The following is a 22,470-nucleotide window of genomic DNA, read 5'->3' as shown; positions in this document are numbered from 1 at the left end:
ACCAGAGAGGAAAAACTACCAGGATGGCCTCTTCTTCACCTCTGTGTGCACCAAACAAAAAGTTAGCAACAGAGGCAGGCACACTTTAAGCTACCTCCTGCAACATGTAAAAAGAGCACAATATAAATACAATCATGTGGTATAACAAGTGAGCTTCAAACCAGAGAGACAAGAAAATTTCTCAGTGCTTCAGCTAAATGTGTTACAGACAGAAATGAAATTTACAGAATGAGATTTTCACTCTGCAGCGGAGTATGCGCTGATATGAAACTTCCTGACAGATTAAAACTGTGTGCCCGACCGAGACTCGAACTCAGGACCTTTGCCTTTCACAGGCAAGTAGAGCACTTGCCCGCGAAAGGCAAAGGTCCCAAGTTCGTGTCTCGGTTGGGTACACAATTATAATCTGCCAGGAAGTTTCATATCAGCGCACACACCACTGCAGAGTGAAAATCTCATTCTGAAAACCTCTCCCAGGCTGTGGCTAAGCCATGTCTCCTCAGTATCCTTTCTTTCAGGAGTGCTAATTCTGTAAGGTTCGCAGGAGAGGTTCTGTAAAATTTAGAAGGTAGGAGACGAGATACTGGAAGGAGTAAAGCTCTGAGGGCCGGGGGTGAGTCATGCTTAGGTAGCTCAGGTGGTAGAGCACTTGCCTGCGAAAGGCGAAGGTCCTGAGTTCGAGTCTCGGTCGGGCACACAGTTTTAATCTGCCAGGAAGTTTCAGCAATGCAATTTGTTTCTGTATTGTGCCATCAGAACACTAGCTTCAAGAGAAGAAATGGAAGATGATTAATTTCCAATATATTTTTGTTAGAATGTCATTTCTGTAGTCTATGCAGACTCATCGAGGAAGCTGTATGTATCTAAAAAATAAGTGGTGTAAAATTTTCACTTATCCACTGGCAAAGTGAAAGATCCATATCTAGAGTTGAATTAGTAGCTAAAGCTTTACCTATCATTTGTTTGTATAGGGCTCCAACAGGCAATAAGTTGATCATGTCAATAAGTTTGTAATAATCCCTTCTCATGTTGACAAAAATGTGTAAACATCTAATTATTTGCATTCATAGAAGAATGAAAAAATGACTTATCTCACCTAATTGTAACATTTAAAATCTACAGTATATGTAGAAATGTGAATAACTGCAGTATTAGTGTCAATCATTGACAAAATGTCTACAAATATGCCATGTAAATACAATACACAGGGTTTTTGTATCACAAGACACATATAATATCACAGGAGTCAGCTTTCAAATCAGTCTATTTCAGCTTTTAGGAGGTATAATGAACAAAATATACATCCCTTCTATACTTCCTACCTTGGTAAACATATGTTGACTCCATCACAACCACAAATGAATATAATTAAATGTGTCCTTTGATCACAAATGAATAATTTGATGTTTTTGTTGACAACTGCTCTTAACTTTGAACTGTTTTTCTCTTCCAGATGAAAGAAAATAATGTGACAAAATAAAACATTGTTTGCACTAAGCATATTCATATTGCACCATATTTTAGGGAAATAGTGGTCAAAATAAACTGCATTCTTTGATCATGTAAATGAAGTTATGGCCTCAGTACATCATAAACAGCATGTATCTGCCATAATTTTACACTTTGCATAGACTGGCGATGTTTATAAAGCAAAACCTGCTACTCTCAGAATTAAAACATATGTGTAAGGGGGTCAGAACACACATGGATAAGGGGACTGATGACCCTAGCAGTTTGGTCCTCTTTAAATATACCAAAACAACCAACACACATGGATACAATCATACCTGCAAAACATATAAGTAATGTAACTTAAATACAAAGAGGGGAGAATATGCATACAGAGAAGCAGAATTTTAAATTAATTTATTTAGGTCCAATCTTGTTTCTGCTGTTTATGAATCACTTAGTCACCATCCCTATCTGAAATATGTATAAAATTTGCAAATGATACATACATTCTGTTAAGAGGTGAGACTGTAGATGAGTTGGAGAATAAAATCAAAGAATGTGCCACACATCTCCCAGAAATGATCTTATATTTAATGCAGAAAAGATGCTAACTATGCATTTACATAATGCATAAATTATATACCATTTAAGTCCTGGTGTAATGCTACCTATTAAACAATTACACACTGTAAAGAGTGCTTAATTCCGTAGAATATGGGTCCCAGCGAACCTAAAGTGGGTCAAGGCTATAAGTGTAATCAATAAAAAATTAAGTACAATCCAGAATGAGATTTTCACTCTGCAGCAGAGTGTGCCCTGATATGAAACTTCCTGGCAGATTAAAACAGTGTGCCGGACCGAGACTCGAACTCAGGACCTTCGTCTTACACGGGCGATGCTTTAACCAACTGAGCTATCCCAGCACGACTCACACCCAATCCACACAGCTTTAAGAAAGGATTTTGTGGAGACATCGCTTAGCCACAACCTGGGGGATGTTTCCAGAATGAGATTTAAGTACAATCTGCTACTGTATGAAAATTCATCGTGCTACATGACTCAGAAAATGATTTAAAAAACTGCACTTGTGGTACCACGGTAGTGCAACTTGTACAATAGTAATCTACACTTTCTGAATTTGTGTTCCAGATTGCAGGATACACCAGTGTCTCAAATACCCAGAAAAAAGTTCCCTTGCATTGATGCATGTCTGTATTCATAGTGGCATCGTATCATCAAGGCACTGTTGGTCCAAATTGTCCCACCCCCTCCAGTACTAAACTGGTGATTCCTTGATGTCTCTGAATGTGTCCTATCAACCGATCCCTTTAGTCAATTAATGTAACAATTTTCTTTTTCCCCAGTTCTATTCAGTACCTCCTAATTGGTTACTGTATGTGTACTATGAATCTAATCTTGAGCATTCTTCTGTAGCACCACATGTCGAAAGTTATAGTTTTATAGCAAATGATTTCAATTTTTTAACAGATTTGGAAAATTCTAGAGTTTCATGCACCTGTAACTATGGTTTGTATGCTGTGCAAAAGTCATTCTCATTTACTACTACTTTTACTAAATCTTTTAACTCCTGGATTTCAACAGTTGTTTCATAAATATCTGACACCTTAACAAACTCATCTCTAACTACTTTTCACTGTGCACCCAGCCCTAAGTTTTGCTCAGTTTCAGTGTAAGAGAAACGTGGTAATTTCCCCTATTTTAGTTGGCGGTATTTACTGAACCTATCTTCCAAACTGTCAGTCTGTACTCTCCCAAGGAGCAAATAGGACCTGTTTCCGTCAGACAGCCAATAGCTCCTAAAACAGTCAAAACAGCTGTTTCAAGTTCACACACACACACACACACACACAGCGGTTACGGCTACTAGAATCCACACCACAAGTCGGGAAACTGAGCCAACTTTGTAGTAGTTTACTGTAGAGTTGAGATTTTCACACACAAATGTTTTATTCATATCTTACAGAAACTAGCAGTACGGCTATAAACATCCTTTTAAACACGCCACTAACAGCAATCAAGTAATTTATAGCTATACAACAATTTAAAAAATTTAAAGAATATTAGTAAACAGGCTACTAAAGTAAATACAGCACTTTGTTAATAAAGTACAGTGAGTTAGTGAAGCTACCAACACCGCCATTAAAAAATCAAAACTCTCAGCAAACACTATTAATGGCAATAAAGGAATGGAGGAATTTAAAAAAGGTTTTTAAACAAAAGTGTCTGGAACATCATTAGAACATAACAGATATGTCGGACCCGTGTAAGGCGGCCACAAACCATCCACTCAGGGATGCTCAGGCTAGGCAGAATATGGACCAATTTAAATACGCCGGTAAACAGAATTGCCACTCTCAGACCGGGTCACTGCACCGACTTTTAGCCAGCGAAATCTTGCAATAAGATGGCTTAACTTGCTGACAGAATTAGAGCTAACCTCGTGCAAGGAAACATTACACTACTCAGTCCTGAATGAGCGACCACATGATAGACCAACAAGAAGCATGAATTTACTCCTAACACACGACAAAATAGTGAAACAAACTGCCGAAACTACACCTCCCATCGGACAGTAACGAGAGGAGAAGGCAAGATCACGGTCTTCAATTACACCAGTGGCTGGGACAGGAAGACCGGTCGCCGGAGGCCACAAGGCAGAAGAGACACTGGTTACACAAAATTATTACTTGATGATTAAACCTTCCACGAACTTGCAATAATGCTCGAACAGGCAGTACACGACCTCCGATGGCAAGGCTCCACACATCCGACCGCGCACGTGTCGCCAGCGTACCCAACACGCCACGGTCACGCGACAACACGCTCTCTCACCAGAGTTCACGTCTTCTCTGCAACGTTGACGGGTAGTGACCGCTCCTTCGTGTTAGGTATCTCCTGCTTAAACTCCAGTGTTGAAACAGAGGACTTGAAGAAGCTTGTTAACATCCCACTAAGGTGAAATGAACAGCAACTACTCGTGGGGCGATTCTGTATACAACCAACCTGCGAGGAGCTCTTCCGTCAACTCGACCCGCTCGTTACACACAACCGACATACATCACGTGGCGAATCTGTGCAACCGACCACACCTGCTTCGCGCTGGAGAGCCACACTGCCCTCTAGTGTCCACCACACTCTCTCAGCGCACAACACCCCTACTTCCACAAAGGGAAAAGACAAACAAGCAGCCACTTAATGACAGCCAACATATCAAACAAACATGTCAGGGGAAGAAAAGGAAAACCAATGCAATCTAAATACAAGGTGTACCACGAGTCGATACATGGCTCACATGTCTTAGAGCAAAGTGTGTTTCTTTAGAAAGTATGCTCCATCATTCAATTCATGCCATAAACCTAATCAAGACACAAAGCTCTTTAAGAAATCAAATATGTCATGGGAATTAGAAGTTACAGGTTACTGCAGAACATTTATTAGCCTCTGGCCCTTAAGTAATGTTTTCACATTCACAGTTCACCACCGAATATTTATTATTTTCATAAATGTCGCAGTGCTTGCCCAATTTTGAATTCCTTTCTTTGAGCCTAGTTTCCGCAAAGCAACAACTGTCATTTCATTATAGCAAAGAAGCACCAGTTTACCATATTGCCTTTCAACTGAATTTGGAAACTGAGTTTTTAAAGCTAGAGAGTTTCCATATTGCAACAGCTCGTCTTTTTCACTAATGTGTAGCTCTATTAGTGCTGTGGCTGATGCAAACCCCGTTCCATGTTTTCACTGAAATCAGAAAAACACAGACTCTGCTCCTTTTCATTGAACCAGTTGTTACAGATAGGATTTAAAAAATGAACTGTATCCGCAAAATAGTACAGTGGGCTATCTGCAGACGTTTGTGCAGTGTGGCAGTACTTTACCTTTACTTGTAGCGTAGTACTGAAGTTAGATATTGCTTTTCTATCAATTGAATTATTGTCTGTCACTAACCTAACCACCTCAGATCAAGCTGCTGCTGATTTAAGAATTACTTCTTTTATGTATCAGGAAGGTTCACCTTCGTAATTAAGATGGGATTTCAAATGTATTTCATCAATTAAAGGAAGAACTGTTTTACCCTGTGAGGCTAAAGTTCCAGCTTTCTGTGAGATATGACTACTAAGATGATCACTATGTCTTTCAATGACTGGACTAGTTAAAAGCTTACTTCAAAGCCCGGACAGTGTATTTGGATTTGGTATGGAAATAATGCCATTGCTTCTGACAAGCTTATATCCAGGTGGGCTAATATTACTTACTAATGACTGCAGAATCGCAGATCAGCTTAATATTTAAACAGAGATGAACTTCTACATTTCAGTAATGAAACCTGGCCCTTTAAAAAATACATTTTAGTTTCCCTTTCTGGCAACTTCTCTACTAAATTCTCCAACTTATCTTCAGTGAACGACAGAAGACTGTGAACAGGATTCTCATCTTTGCTACACACCAAATAAATTTCCTTAAGAGCATGGCTTACCTCTTGTGTGTTGCAGCCTTTTTGGGAAGTTTCATGTTCCCAACACATTTCAATTTCAATTAATAAAGCTCTGAGAAATAAATCACTGTTTATAACGGACCAGCAATCAAGTCTTGGGTAAGGATTGTGGGTAATTAACAATAAGCACACACTGTCTAATTTGTTAACTACGAACCAGTCACTATGCTTATCGCAGTCAGTTATTTTACTTTTTAGTTGCTCTAAATTACAGAAAGAAGTCGCTTCTGTCAACTTCTCCTGCGGACGGCGATGTGAAGGGCACTGTTTTCTAGCCGCTCCCTGCGACTTTGAGGGTCCCCTCAGGCTGATATCGTCGTATTGGACAAATATGAAGGGTATCCCAGTAACTTTGAAGGTATTTCATCTGAGAAAGAAAAGTTCAACATCAAACGAGATGCAACTATACAACCAGCTTCCTCCTTATGACATTGTAATATACAATTGTAGGCCTCTGCCTAACATTTGGTCCCTTAACCTGCCTTTTCTTCAGCGTCGACGATCCAATGGTGGTGTTAACAGCTTGCCAGTTGTTGGATCCTACATACTTGTACTGCTTAATATACCTTCTTTGCTGAAATGCAGCTCACAGACCTTAAAAGAAGCGTACAGTTGATTGTTAAAGATGTTATTAAAATGACCGTTAAGATGGGCGGGACTGTGAATTCCTTTCACTCGTAATACTTTTCGGACAGGGTTGCACTCTTTGTGACAGTGAAATGTTTACGCCTAACTCTCGACGCATTACTAATGTGGAACGCACACCTCATCACCATCCAACAGCACCCACTGCCCTCGCCTTCAAATCCCTCCTAAACCGTCCCACAGGGTGGTGCGGGGCTGATCCTGTGCCCTTAGCAGAATCAATGTCTTTTTAGAGAAATACAAAGCCGGGGTTGAAGGCGTTCCTTTTGAAATGTTTTCAGTTTTGATGAAACTGGGTTTCGTGACATACCTGCCAAAGAAAGCCCTTGTTTCGTCGGACATGTCGACGTCCTGAGAAAACTGAGGACACCTCAAAACCGGGCCTCACTCTCATGTTGTTTGGGAAGGCAGCACGAGAATTCCTTCTCCCTGATCTTATTGATAAAGGTAAGCCAAAGTGGACAGACTCGATTTACAGTTCACCTCCTGGCAGTGTGCGGTTTGTGCTTTTACCAGTGGGGGGCATGTCTTAGGGGGTTAGTATAATTACATATGTTACTAGCTTGGACCGTGGCGTTACCCATGGTTAAATAGTTATTTATAAATAGATGTTAATGCCGAAACTCACTACCCACACTTATGGTCTATCAGAAAAGCCATCCCTTGTTATATCTTTAAAAGTACATTACAGATAAAGCTTATTTACAAAATCATCTACATACAGGTATATGACAGGAATTCAAACAATAAAGGCACATTTGTGAAAAGCTGTACTTATTCTGATGATAGAAAACTGAAACATGCGTTATTTTTCTACGAAACATCCCTGGACTTCAATGCAGTTTTCCCGACGTTTTACGAGTTTTTTTTTTTATTTCGTCAGAATATACGTTTTTCGGTTGCATCTGTAACCACTTTTGCACCGCAGCAATGACGTCTTCACAACTTTCAAATCTTCTTCCCTGTAGTGCCTCCTTTAAGGGTCCAAACATGTGAAAATCACTTGGAGCCAGGTCTGTACTGTGTGGTGGATGTTCCAGCACCTCGTATCTCATCTCCTTTATTGCGTCGGCTGTCCGTTTGGCAGAATGTGGGCGAGCGTCATCTTGCTGCAGGATGACACCTCTTCAAAGTTTTCCACCCCGTTTGGATCTGATTGCAGGTTTTAGTTTCGTATGCAACACATCACATCCACCATACAATACAGACCTGGCTCTAAAGCCTCGTCCACGCTGGGGCGACGTCTTGCAACATTGTGGCATTCTACAGAAATGTGGCGTGCATCGTCTTGTAGGATGCTACAACAGGCAACACTTTGCCGCGCATGTTGCATGCGGCAGGTTAATTTATACCAAAGCAACAGAATTTGTGCCACACGTGTGTCGGTGTTGCAGTATGAAGGATGATAAAGTATCGCAGCATCAGCCTACTTGATGCTTGAACATGCAGCTAACAACGGAAATGAAAACCAAAGGAGAAGAAAACGATGGTGGAAGAGAAGAGTACTTAAAAAAGATCGACGAAATAGCATCCTAAGAACTAGAAGCAGACGATGGTGCGTTATTTAGTAATGTGTGCTTTCGTCCCAGGCGCGTAAGTCCGCGCCACACCGTTGCCAAAAGGTGGCCTAACGGTAAATGTTCGCACAGGTACCGGGCCAGCCACCACCCTGTGGATGGGACTTCTGCCCCCAGCTCACCCAACTCTGCGGTACGGCTGCTGCGGTGTGACTGACACACTACTTCCCTCGCAAGTAAACGGATGACGCACCTCAGACGAAAGCAACAATGATAACATGTGTAATGATGATTTGGTTCTAAATGTTTTGAAATGCTTAATTACTATGTAATACTTTTTCAAAATTAATAAGCAAACATATTAATAGTAAGACTGTATTAAAACCGACCGAGGTGGCGTAGTGGTTACACACTCAACTCGCATTCAGGAGGATGACAGTTCAAATTCGTCTCCAGCCATCCTGATTTAGATTTTCCGTGATTTCCCTAAATCGTTTCAGGCCAACGCCCGGATGGTTCCTTTGAAAGGGCACGGCCGATTTCCTTCCCAAACCTTCCCTAACCCAAGCTTGCGCTCCGTCTCTAATGACCTCGTTGTCGACGCGACGTTAAACGCTAGCCACCACCACCACTGTATTAAAAACTTCCAGTGTTCGGCGCCACAAATTTAAATTACATGTAAAGTTTTACTCCAGTGCGTGGGAAATAAACATCCCAGGTTGGGATGCATAAATTAAAGCCAGAGGAGGGGATGGTCTGATGTAGAGGGGGTGAAATCCCCCAATACCCCATGCAAATCGCACGCTGCCTCCTGGAATGCAAATGAACACATTAGAGTGAGTGGCTAGAACAGAGTGTGTTTGCAGTTGATTTCAGACTCACTTCCTCCTGTTTGCCTCAGAGATAGGACGACGCAGAGTAATTATTAGAGATAATCCCTCCTCTCACATCTTAATGAAAACTACGGGGCTGTGTGAGCAAAACAACATAAATTTCATTTGCATTCCACTGAACTGTACTGGTCTTATGCAGTCTTTAGATGTAGCTTATTTTTCTTCTCTGAAGAACGACTGGAGAGAGATTCTTTGTCAATGGAGGTAGACGGAAAAAGGAAAGAAGAAACATCGTTTTCCGAAGTGTGTTTTTAGTGGTCCAGTGTCGAAGATTTTTTAGATGAACAGACAGCTTCTACAAATTTAGTGAAAGGATTGAGAAATGTCAAATGCGCTGGAAGTGTGATAATGCCAGAAATAAGTCTTGTGTTATGAGAACTGAATTCCAGAAACGTTTGGAGAAGGCGAGAAAGACAGTTAAAATTCAATGTGAGACTCGTCATAATTTTTTTTTTTTTTTTTTTTTTTTTCCTTTATTGTGATTTTAATACCTGTGACAAACAGGTAGGCCGGCAGCGGACCAAGTATGCCGCTCTTCGGCCTCAGAGTATACACAGAACAGAGATGAGTGAGATATAAAAACAATCAAGACGGCGGGGTACAAACAGTAGACAAAACAGAGTTAAAACGGAGTCGGTCACGTGCGTAGCACAATGGATAAAAGCGGAGAAACACGGTGCACAAACGCAGATGGCAGATGGCCACACGTGAACCAGCGGAGCACAAACGACGAAACACAAACACACTGCAGGAGAGTCGAGGCACAAACACATGCGATGGTCTTCGGCGTAGGACGATGAAAGTAACTGATGGAAGACAGCAGAGTCGTGGCCTGCCAAGGGGAAAAGGTGTGGGGAAGAGGAGAGAGAGGGGGAGGGGAAGATGCCAGTGGAGGAGAGGGATGGAGGAGAAGGGGGAGGGTAGGGGGAGTGGAAGCCCAAGGAGAAAGGGGAGGGGAGGGAGGGAGAGAAGGGAGAGAGGGTGCCCACAGGAAAAGGAGAGGAGAGGGAAGGTAAGGCTCAAAGTTGGTAGGAGGGGTAGATGGAGGGGAGGAGGGCATCATCAGGGAGGGGGAGTTGACGGAAGCCACCGAGGGAGAGGGTGTGGAGGGTGTAAAGATGGAGAGCAGGTGGGATATAGGAATGCAGGCGCGGCAGCGGGTTGGGGTGGGAGAGGATGGGAGAGACAAGAGGGTGTGGAGGATCAAGCTTGCGGGAGGTGTAGAGGATCCGTAACCGTTCGAGGAAAAGGAGGAGGTGCGGGAAGGGAATCAGGTCATAGAGGATCCGCGTGGGGGAAGGGAGACGGATGCGATAGGCGAGGCGGAGCGCATGGCGTTCTAGGATCTGAATGGACTTGTAGAAGGTAGGAGGGGCAGAGATCCAGGCGGGATGAGCATAGCAAAGGATAGGACGGATGAGGGACTTGTAGGTGTAGAGGATGGTGGAAGGGTCCAGACCCCATGTACGGCCAGAAAGGAGCTTAAGGAGGCGGAGGCGGGAGCGTGCCTTGGCTTGGATCGTCCGGAGATGTGGGTTCCAGGAGAGGCGACGGTCGAGGGTGACACCAAGGTACTTGAGAGTAGGTGTGAGGGTGATGGGACGGCCATAAATAGTAAGATAGAAATCAAGGAGACGGAAGGAACGAGTGGTTTTGCCTACAATGATCGCCTGGGTCTTGGAAGGATTGACCTTGAGCAACCACTGGTTACACCAAGTGGTGAACCGGTCAAGATAGGATTGGAGAAGGTGCTGGGAGCGTTGCAGGGTGGGAGCGAGGGCAAGGAAGGCAGTGTCATCGGCGTACTGGAGAAGGTGTAGGGGAGGTGCAGGTGGAGGCATGTCTGCCGTGTAAAGGAGGTAGAGAAGAGGGGAAAGGACGGAACCTTGGGGCACACCGGCGGAGGGGTAGAAGGTGTAGGAATCAGTGTTGTGGATGGTGACATAGGAAGGACGGTGGGAAAGGAAGGAAGCGACCAGACGGACATAGTTGAGAGGAAGAGCAAAGGTTTGGAGCTTGAAAAGGAGACCGGAATGCCACACACGGTCATATGCGCGTTCGAGGTCGAGGGAAAGGAAGATGGCGGAACGACGGGAATTGAGTTGTTCGGAGAGGAGGTGAGTGAGGTGAAGGAGGAGGTCATCGGCTGAGAAGGACGGCCGAAAGCCACATTGGGTAGGGGGGAGGAGGCGGTGTTGGTGAAGGTGCTTGTGTAGGCGGCGGGTAAGAATGGATTCCAGGACCTTGCTGAAGACCGAGGTAAGGCTGATGGGACGGTAGGAGGAGACAGCGGAAGGCGGTTTGTCGGGCTTGAGGAACATCAGGATCCGGGAGGTTTTCCACAGGTCGGGGTAGTAGCCGGTGGACAGGACCACATTGTAGAGCCTGGCCAATGTGGAGAGGAAGGAGGCAGGAGCTTCACGGAGGTGACGGTAAGTAACACGATCGTGACCGGGAGCAGTGTTGCGTTTAGGGCGAAGTGTAGCAATGATATCTTGAGTGGTGATTGGGGTATTTAGTTCTGTGTGTGTGATGTTGTCCAAGTACTGGAAGCCAGGAGCAAGCGGGGGGACAGAGGTATCAGTTCGATCACGGACATCAGGAAAGAGGGAATAATCGAACTGGGGATCGTCAGGGATGGTAAGGATATCGGAGAGGTAGGAGGCGAAATGGTTGGCCTTACTAAGGGCATCAGGGAAGGGGTGGTCATCATGAAGGAGAGGGTAGTAGGGAGAGGGTTTAGATCCGGTAAGGCGGCGGAAGGCTGACCAGTACTTGGACGAGTTGATAGGTAAGGTGGCATTAAGACGGGTGCATGTCTGTCGCCAGTCCCGGCGTTTCTTTGCCGTGAGTAAGTTCCTGATGTGTCGCTGTAGTTGCCGGTGGCGTCGTAGTGTGTCCTGGTCACGTGTGTGAAGGAAGGCACGGTAGAGCCGGCGGGATTCACGCAGGAGAAGGACGGCCTGTGGGGGTAAGGTGGGGCGGTGCGGATGGATGGCAATGGTAGGGACGTGGGCCTCCACGGCCTCAGACAAGGTCTGCTGGAGAAAGGAGGCAGCACGGGTAACGTCATCAGGTTGGTGGTAGGTGAGGGGGTGGCTATCGACCTGGAGAGCAAGGGAGTCCCGGTAGGCATTCCAGTTGGCACGGGAGTAGTCATGGACATATTTCGGGGGAGGGTCATGGCGCGGGTCGGGACGGGGGCGACGACCGTCTGATACAGTGAGGAGGACAGGGAGATGGTCACTGCCAATGGGATCAAGGACGTCCACCGCTATGCGGCCAAGCAGGGTGGGGGAGGCTAGGACGACATCGGGAGTGGTATTGGATTCAGGGCGGGTGTGTTGGGGAATTGGAAGGACGTCGCCTTGGAGGGTGGCAAGGAACCGATGCCACCGCCGTAACTGGGCGGCAGAACGACTATGGATGTTAAGGTCGGCGGCGATCACGTAGGAGGAGAAGGTACGGTCGATGTGGGAAAGGAAGTCGAAAGGAATAGGTGCAGCGGGGCGGACATAGATGGTGGCACAGGTAAGGGTAAGGCCGGGGAAGAAGAGACTAAGGATCAAGTGTTCTGTGGGGTCAGGAAGGAGGGGTTGGAGCCGGACAGGGATCTGGCGGTGGTGGCCAATGGCAACTCCGCCACGCGCTATCTGGAGTGGATTGTCAGACCGGTGAAGGAGGTAGGGCGAGGTGTGGACGGTGTGGTGGGGCTGAAGAAAGGTTTCGTTCAGAAGGAAGGCATCCACACGGTGGGTCGTAAGGGTATGCATAAGGAGGTGCTTGTTGGTGGGAAGGGAGCGGATGTTATTGAACAGGATACGGTGCTGTCGTGCCATAATGGGAATTTAAACGAGGGTGTCGAGACGGGAGAAGGTGAAATGGGCCTGGTTGTGGGAATAGGTGGCGTAGGTGTTGAGGTGGAACACGGAACGGGCAGCGAGGGAAATCTGGTGGAGGGTGTGGGGACGCTGAAAGGGATGGACGTTCTGGAGCACTATTGTGACGAACCTGATGATGTCCTCTGCGGTGGGGGGAGGACGGAGGGAATTGCCAGGAGGGGTGGGGTCATCCAAAGGGCGGAGAGGAACAGTGAGTTCAGGAGCGGATGGAGGAGGTCGAGCCTTGCATTTCTGGGAGTAGGTAGGGTGTTGGAGGTTGCAGGTATTGCAGGAGGGAGGAGACTGAAGGTTGGGGCACTGCCGGAGGAAGTGCGCTTGCTTACAATGCGGGCAGACTGGGGCCTCGCGGCACTCTGATGTTGGGTGTGCGTTATAACGCAGACACCTCTGGCAGCGAATGGATTGTGGTGGGGAGCGGGAGGGGTCAACCTTATACCGGCGGTGGAAGAGGAGGGCACCCTCCTTAAGGAGATGGTCGATGGAGGGAGCGTGTTCGGAGAAAACTCGCATAAGGCGAGTGGGGCCCGCAGAGTTGAAAATGCGGCGAACAGCTCGCACCTCCAGGTACGGGTGGGCCTTCAACTCCGCCAGCACCTCTTCCTCCGTGATCGTCGGGCTAAGCCGAGTGATCACGGCGGTGAGGGTCGGCGGGCGACGTGGGGGTTGGGGTTGACGGGGGGAGGAAGGGGAAGGAGCAGGGGCAAGGGAGGCATTAGGTCCAAATCGGGTGAGAGGAATTCGGGAGAGGATGTCGGAGTGTAGGGTAGGGCTTGGGGAGGTGATCAAGACAGAGTCCCTACGGGGGGTAAGAAGGGAGATGGGGGCTGCAGGGAAGTATTGGCGGAGGAGCAAGGTCAGGTTGCGGGCCTCCAGGAGAGAGGGATCAGGACGGGAGAGGAGATACTTGTAGGAGGGGGAGTTAGAAGAGGAAGTAGAGGGGGCTGGAGGGGAGACATCCATGGCATCTAGGGGTGGGGGAGGGGGAAGATGCTGGGACTTCTTGGGTGCAGAGGAGGCGGGGGTGCCACTGGGACGCTTAACAGCGGGGACAGGATGGGAGGAGGCGTGGGGCACTGGAGTGACGGGGAGATGACGGGAAGCGGCAGGTCCCGGTGTCGGTGCTGGTGCTGGTGCTGCTGTTGGTGCTGCTGTTGGTGCTGCTGCTGGTTGTGGCGCTGCTGCAGGTGGTGGTGCTGGCGCCGGCGATGGTGCGGCATGGGTCGTAGCCCGACGAGACACAACCCTGGCAGGGGCCGCATGAGTGGTGTGGGGGAGTGGGGGAAAGGGGTCGTGTGTGGAGGCTTGGGGAGAAGGAGCAGGGGATGGGGCGACAAAGGGAGCTGGGGTGGGAAGGGTGAGGAGGGGCGGGATATAGTAGGACGGGGGCGACTGAGCACACCAAGTAAGAGTAGTGGCAGCGAGGGAGGGCGTCGTATAGACGATGGCGGTGGTAGTGGCGGTGGTGGTGGGGGTGGTCATGATGGCAGTAAGGAAAACTGGAAACACAGAAAAGAAGAATGGGGACAGACAAGGGACAAAGTCAGGAACAGATTACAGATGACAGATGAGAGACGTCGAGGAGCGAAAGGATGAAGGCAAAGACGAAGACGAGAATAGCGACGACAACGAAAGCAGGAGAGGAAGACGAAGCACTGGGTCCTGGCGGCGGCGGCGGCGGCGGCGGCGGCGGGGGCCGGAAGCTGCGGCGGCGGCGGCGGCGGCGGCGGCGGCGGGGGCCGGAAGCTGCGGCGGCGGCGGCGGCGGCGGCGGCTGGGTCCGGAAGCTGCGGCTGGGTCCGGCGACGACTGCTACTGCAAAACTGGCGGCACTGGAAACTGCTGCTGCTGCTGCTGCTGCTGCTGGCGGTTCCGGAACTGCGACTGCGACTGCGACTGCGACTGCGACTGCGACTTCTGCGAAGCCCTAGCACTTCGATACGTAGCAGTACTCTGCAAGGTATCGAAGGGCGGAACTCTTCCGAGGTCCGCCGAAGAATGTGCTCGTCATAACGTATCTGCTCCTCATAGAGCCAGGGATGATACGGACGTTGTTTCGGGCTAGGGTATGCATTAAAAGAATAATCATCTTTCATAGCCATCTGTTTTTATGTAATTCAAAATACGTTTTAATTAGTTTGAACTTTGACAGAAGAGCGGTTTATGTGCCGTCGCCCTGCCTCTTATTGGCCAACCAAAGTATTTGCAAAGAGATCGACATTCTTGCATAAAGGTGTTAACGCTAGTACTCCACGTACTGCTGTGAGCCGAGGACCGGCTACCGCTCTGCCATCTCTTGGCGACGGCCCGCAACAGCTGTGCGTCCCACCGTCCCCGACCAGTAGCAACAGGCAGCTGGCAATCGCATTTATTTCCAATTTTGACGTCTTGTCGGATAGTATCTGAAGTACAGCTAATCTCAACAACTGTATATACTTTGTTCTGTAATGTCGTTTATATAAGTGAACAAAGATTTACAACACTTCTCCGAACAATGTTTAATACTCGTTCTCACGGTTTGTTGCAAATGCTACATATAGTTTTCAGTACGGTTATGAGCTGTACGTGTCACGCCGACTAAAGATAACGGTAAAGGAATTTTTGGTATGCACAGATTGTGTTAGTCTGTGCCTCGCTATGTTAGTTAAGCATGTTACTAGTGTGTGATTACTGGTGTCATACAATAAACTACAGAATTCTCTTGTACACTGGCCTCACGAAGCAACTGTGAGTCCATCGCTGCTGCGAATCAGCGTCAGCGCAAGAGTTTTTACTTCTTTCCCGAAAGTGTAACGGTGTGTCATTTACGAAGAAATGGTGCCGCTCTTTATCATTTACTAGGAAACTGTGTCGTTGCCGTATGCTAAGGTGCAAAATGCATGTTAAGCTAGTTGCAATACACCGTGACTTCCTTCTATTCTGCTGGAGGTCGTATGCAAACTTTTACTACTTACGAAGAAAAACGTTGCGACAGAAACAGACACCATAGCCTGTAAATGGCACTAACAGAATTACTGTGACAGTGATATCTACACTAAAATTTCTTAGGTAAGATGTCCTAATTATTCTGGTCATCGTAAGTTTAATTACTTCGACAAATAATTGATTCACTGAGACATAAATGACTCATTCACACAGAGAAAGTAAAATTATGTTCTACTATAATTTTAAAAAAATCTTCAAATATTCACCGAAAATTGCGAAAAAAGAATATAATAGACATACAAATAATAATAAATAAAATATAATAACATAAAATAAACAATAAAAATAAATAATAGAAATTCAACAGGAAAAACGAATATAAAATAAAAATATCGGCACTCGACATAGGCGTTTCGATATAAATATATCGATATGTAGGTAGGTAGTTAGTGTTTAACGTCCCGTCGGCAACGAGGTCAATAGAGACGGAGCGCAAGCTCGGGTTAGGGAAGGATTGGGAAGAAAATCGGCCGTGCCCTTACAAAGGAACCATCCCGGCATTTGCCTGAAACGATTTAGGGAAATCACGGAAAACCTAAATCAGGATAGTTGGAGACGGGATTGAACCGTCGACCTCCCAAATGCGAGTCCAGTGTGCTAACCACTGCACCACATGTCGGAGTTAAATGTCACGTTGTTGAAAATCAATATATTTTAGAAAAGATATCGATATTTTAGGAACAGCTCTAGATTTTATGGCCGCGCTGCCTTACCGTTCGACAGCTAGAGCGATACTAGCGCCCCGAGGGGTGAGAAAGCAGTCACAATCGTCTTAAGGATAGTGTTTAGTTATTAGTTATTTTCTGCTTAATTCAGGAAACAGCTGTTACATTTTTGCGTTCCGTGTAGTAGGAAGTTATCAAGAGACATGAAGTATCATGAAATACATGTGAAAACAGCCGAACCACACTGGTTCAATGATGTAAGCTATAACTAATTCATTAAGAAATTCTTCCGAATACGTGTATTTGCAGCGTACTCCACTGAAAGAAAGAGAATGTAAACGCATATGTCATGCACAAGTAGCATATATTTCTGTTGTTATCGCCGTGGGCGCTTTCCAATACATTTTTGTAAATGTAATTACTTTTGCTTCAAAAGTGCACATGTTGAAGATTCTTACCGTTCGCGGTAAACAATTCTTGAAGTGAATTTTTCTGTGTCGTGAAACAGTTTTATTACTTCTGATGTTTTCCCACATGCTACAGTTGTGGGGGCTCATTTGTTACGTTAAATAATGTAGGTATTACATTCCGTATAGGTCTCCTACGTTCCACATTTACTGATATGGCTGAAAACGTAGCGAATAAAACTCTGCTTTGTTGGGTAGATATAAGACATATCTCTGCAGAAGGTCAGGTCTTCGGGAGTTTACTAGCACATTCTTGTTACAGGAGAAACGTAAATAAACTGCCCTGTAATGTAGCGCTTCATACCGCCGAGGGTGCTTACAACAGAAACTCCCAATGGCACCCCCATCAGATTTCGTGGCTCAGTGGATAGCCCGTCTAAAAATGAACACAGATCAAGCGTGGAAACAGGAAGAAACTATTCTGAACTGTGAAAAAAAAATACAAACAGCGAACGGACAAGTGATTGGCCTGAATAGCCACGGTGTTGTGGTTAAGTGGTCATGGTGTTGGACTATCAAGTAAATGGGTCATGTGCAAAACTCCCTAGTGCCATTTACTTTTGCTTCTTTTTTTCACAACATTATGAACTGTCCGTCCCGTCAATGTTTCTTCTCTTTCTGTTGGCTAAGCAGTTGTCATAGTATACTTTGGTTATAGGATATGAGTCATGTGGTAAGAATACGTTACCGTCGCAAGTAAACGTGATGAATAGTGAAAGCGGTTGAGATACCACACACACGCCTCACATAAATGAAAACAACAAATAAACGTGTGTGAACTACATTACAACAAAGGAGTGAAAACTTCCAACATGGAACGCAACTTAAAAACACGTTAAAACGTATGTTTTGACAGAGCACAGAGAAACAGTGTGACTGTGAAACTGTTGCATTCATTTGTTGCAGCTTATGTGACAAATTATTATCAGCATTTCCTTGGAAGTGATGACATTCATACGAACACCTACACCGAGCAAGGAGGCATATCTCACTCACTCATCAGGCGTTCGAATTAGGTGCGTCGATAAGAGGTTCTTGCCACATGACACACGTACTGTCAAAAATGCCGTGCGTGACACACCAGACGTTTTTTCTGATCGAGGATTCGGCTGACTTGTCGCCTTGTCGTCAAACGTTTGCGGTTCCCATTTGAAAGACAAATCCTTTCCGCTTTTAATCGAGTAGTTGTGCGGAATCAACTGTCAATATAGGTCCCGTTCTTACACCCTGTTGTTGCAAACGGATGTTACTCCACGACACAGACACAAATTTGAATATAGCGAACAAAGAAGAAACAAGTTGGCACGAGGTGGGTTTGAACACGACACTCCCATCACCGTGATGCTACTATTTGTTTTACGTTATTGTTCACTGCATTTTTTCGGGGCGGATGTCCCATGACACTCGTTCAGTTTTATCACAGAGGGCACTTAACCCTCTCCCCAAACACGCTGAGCTACCATTCCATCCCTTGACCACAACGCCGTTGCTACACTACAAGCTCTAAAGAAACTGGTATAGGCATGAGTATTCAAATACAGGGACATGTAAACAGGCAAAATACGGCAATACGGCTGGCAAAGCACATGTAAGACAAGCGTCTGGCGTTGTTGTTAGATCGGTTACTGCTGCTGCAATGGCAATGGTAAGGTTTAAGTGAGTTTGAACGTGGTGTTACAGTCGGCACACGAGCGATGGGACACAGCATCTCCGAGGCAGCTATGAAGTGGAGATTGTCCCGTACGACCATTTTACAAGTGTACCGTGAATGTCAGGAATCCGGTAAAACATCAAATCTCCGACATCGCTGCGGCCGGAAAAACATCCTGCGAGAAAGGGACCTACGACGATTCAAGGGAATCGTTCAACGTGACAAAAGTGCAACCCTTCCGCAAATTGCTGCAGATATCAGTGCTGGGCCGTCAACAAGGTTCAGCGTGTGAACCATTCAACGAAACATCACCGATATGCGCTTTCGGAGACGAAGGCCCGCTTGCGTACCCTCGATGAAGGCACAACACGAAGCTTTATTCCTCGCCTGGGACCGTCAACACCGACACTGAACTATTGATGACTGGAAACACGTCGCTGATCGGGATGAGACTCGTTTCAAATTGTATCGAGCGGATGGACGTGTGTGGGTATGGAGACAACCTCATCAAACCATGGACCCTGCATGTCAGCAGGGGACTGCTCAAGCTGGTGGAGGCTCTAGAATGGTGCGGGACGTGTGCAGTTGCAGTGATATGGGATCTAGATACGACTCTGACAGGTGACACGTGCATAACTATCCTGTCTGATCGCCTGCATCCATTAATGTCCATTGTGCATTCCGACGGACTTGGGCAATTCCAGCAGGACAATGCGACACCCCATACAAAGTGGGTTCAGGAAAGCTCTTCTGAGTTTAATCTCTTCCGTTGGCCACCAAGCTCACAAGACGTCAACATTATTTCGCATATTTGGGATGCCTTGCAACGTGCTGTTGACAAGAGTTTTCCAGCCTCTCATGCTCTTAATGATTTATGGACAACCGTGCAGGATTCATGGTGTCAGTTCCCTCCAGCACCACTGCAGACATTAGTCAAGTCCATGCCACGTCGTGTTGTCGCACTTCTTCTACATGCTCGTGGGGGCCCTACACGATATTAGGCAGGTGTACCAGTTTCTTTGGCTCTTCAGTGTAGTTACAAGTAGTTCGAGCTTTCATTGTCCATAGACTATTTGTTCAATTATTAAAGAAATCAATAAAAATGTATCGACTTTTATGTGAATTTCAAATGTACTCTAAATGTAAATATACTGTAAATAATCGGGAGTTCAGTTTTGAAAGGGGAAAAAAACGTAAGTTTTAACAAGTTGAAGATGATGAAAAGAGCGTACACGATATCCATTTCGCCAAAGATAGCGCTGTAGCTCGCAGTGAGCTTTGTAGTATTGATCTCACTGGTAGCCTGTCACTGTCATTCATCTGTCTCGATTGTCGTTGGGAAGGAATAGAAGTTCTGATGATATCAGCAAATGTTTTGCATGCCTGGTCTGCGTCTAAATCTGGGAGGAATCTTCTAGACGTGAAAGTGATGCTCTCGCCATGTAAAGTCCACCTACTCTACGTGTGGGTTCTTCTGCTTTGTCACAATGCATGGCATGTTGCGAGTCTTAAGGGAGGAAAGGAGGTGGTAAGTACATTGCGCTTTCTCAAAGTCCGATTGTCAACGTAACTGTTTCGTCTTACGTACCCAAACACCTGAAACGTACGTGCGTAAACGTGAAATTCATGTTTAAGATCGGGGAACTGTGACGATTATATAGTGCAATACTGAGTCTGCCATTTCGCTCGGAATTAATCAAGATCTACAAACTGTAATAAGAAATCAAGTCGTTTCTCCATGGAATAACTGATTATGTCGACATCTATCGAGACTTAGTGTAGTTTGGCGATTTGTATTAGAGAATAAGCTCTTTCTTTCATTCATACCGTTTGTCGTGGTGTCATTACAACCACAGTCTAATACAATTACGACATTCATTACGGTGGAAATTTTTACCATCTTGACAGCTGGTGTAATACTAGCGCCACAAGCGACGAGAAATCGACCGCAAAAGTAAAGTTGGTTTTTAACTGTTTTTCTAGTCGATTAGCGAAATAATTGTTACATTTTTGCGTTCGAAGCATTAGTAAGTTATCAAGAGACATGAATGACCGTGAAACACATGTAGGAACAACCGAATTTTCCTGGTTCAATGCCTCTCGGAGTGGCCGAGAGGTTCTAGGCACTACAGTCTGCAACCCCGCGACCGCTACGGTCGCAGGTTCGAATCCTGCCTCGGGCATGGGAGTGTGTGATGTCCTTAGGTTAGTTAGGTTTAAGTAGTTCTACGTTCTAGGGAACTGAAGACCTCAGAAGTTGTAAGTCCCATAGTGCTCAGAGCCATTTGAACCTGGTTCAATGACATAAGCTACAACCGAATGATGAAGTAGTACTTTCGAATATGCGTATAATTGTAGCTTACTCTGCTGAAAACGACCGAATATAAACGTATATTTCATGCATGAGAAGTATATATGTTTTGTTGTCTGTTCTAATTATAACAGTAGCTTTCCTTGACGCGTAACAACTTCGTAAGCAGCCTCATGTTTCGCTTAGTCTGACACGTCACTTGGCTTTGTAATACATAAATATTTTTGTAAATCTAATTACTTTTGCTTCAAATCGAATGTGTTGAAGATTCTGTCTGTGAATCAGACGCAGCATTAATTACGGAGTTGGTTTCATCTGTATTGGGAAACAGTTTCATTGCTTTTATTCTTTTATTGTGACTCCAGTCCGGTTTTTCCTTGAACTACAGTTGTTGTAGTTATCTGCAACTTTAAATAACATAGGTATTGCATTGCTTACACGTTTCCTATATTCCACGTGTACTGATTTGACTGGAAGTGCAGCGAAGAAAACTTTTACGTTTTTGAGTAGATATATATATACATCTACACAGCGGCGGATACAGAAGAACCTCAAGGATGAGGCGCTTTAGATATCTTGAGATACCTTTACTTTTACTGTAATAAAAATGCGTTTTCAGGCATGTTCTCGAAAATGACTATTACCGTAGATTACGAGGTAGGTAAGGGAAACTACTGTTAATTTATTGGTAAAAATGTAGTTACGAGTCTCATAACAATATTTTTACTGAGAAATTACTAGGAGTTACTATTATTAATACTTCACAATCAATTGATCACTCTCATTCTTGACTAGACTTCACACTTGCATTTGCTACAACTAGGAGTTTTACTTATTCATTCTTCAGTATTCCTCTTTCTGCTTCTGAATGTCAACCAGCCTCCTATTCGGCGAATAGTCCGTATTTATTAAGCTACGTATCGAAGGTTCTCTGTACCAGGAAACAGTAGAATATTCGCGACCTTTTTGATCAAATGCCAGACAGGATAGCGAATCGAGGTTACCAGAATGGTCGCGACTTTACTCGTAGGTGTATGTTAGCTATTTCTGTGCCAGACAAAAACGTATAAAATACGATAACGCGGACGCGCCTGCTACATAGGAAAGTACAACTAAAACTGGGCTAGGTTGGAAATCAGCCTTATGCAAGCTCAATTATTTTATTTTGTACAACTACTTCATATCTCAATTTAGTCGAGTCGACTGCCGAGAGAAACGAACGAATCCGCCCCGCAAGGGTGGAGGGGGGGGGGGGGAGGTTTTGCCACTGCATCTACATGGGTCCTCTGCAAATCTGACTAACAAGGGGAGACCGCCAATTGTGAAATTCAGATTCGATTCATACTGCGCATAATCAAAGCTCATGGCCAGAGGTGTAATGTGGCAAAGCACCAAGGTGCACTTCTTAGCCGTTGTCGAGAAAATCGACAGTTAAAAGAAACCGTTGCGGTGAAATACTGTCTTTGATTAATA

The 22,470-nt window shown here is 45.5% G+C and overlaps 1 protein-coding gene across 3 annotated transcripts in view; it reads left to right on the top strand.

Moving 5' to 3' along the window:
• LOC126295326 (uncharacterized) overlaps positions 1 to 22,470 on the top strand; it is a 1,177,740-nt gene that overhangs the window by 895,396 nt on the left and 259,874 nt on the right. Inside the window, exon 1 of one of the 3 annotated variants that reach the window (XM_049987792.1) lies at positions 20,049 to 20,214. The exons of the other annotated variants lie outside the window; for them this stretch is intronic. Within the exon in view, the coding sequence (XP_049843749.1) occupies positions 20,116 to 20,214 (99 nt within the window). The 5' untranslated portion in view covers positions 20,049 to 20,115. Of the gene's footprint in view, positions 1 to 20,048; positions 20,215 to 22,470 lie in introns of those variants that run through there. 3 annotated transcript variants of the gene reach the window in all.

The sequence above is a fragment of the Schistocerca gregaria genome, chromosome 11 (genome assembly GCF_023897955.1).
Source record: "Schistocerca gregaria isolate iqSchGreg1 chromosome 11, iqSchGreg1.2, whole genome shotgun sequence".
NCBI classification, from domain to species: Eukaryota; Metazoa; Arthropoda; class Insecta; order Orthoptera; family Acrididae; genus Schistocerca; species Schistocerca gregaria.
Note: the sequence above shows the minus strand (reverse complement) of the source record. Positions and strands in the feature narration are given on the sequence as shown.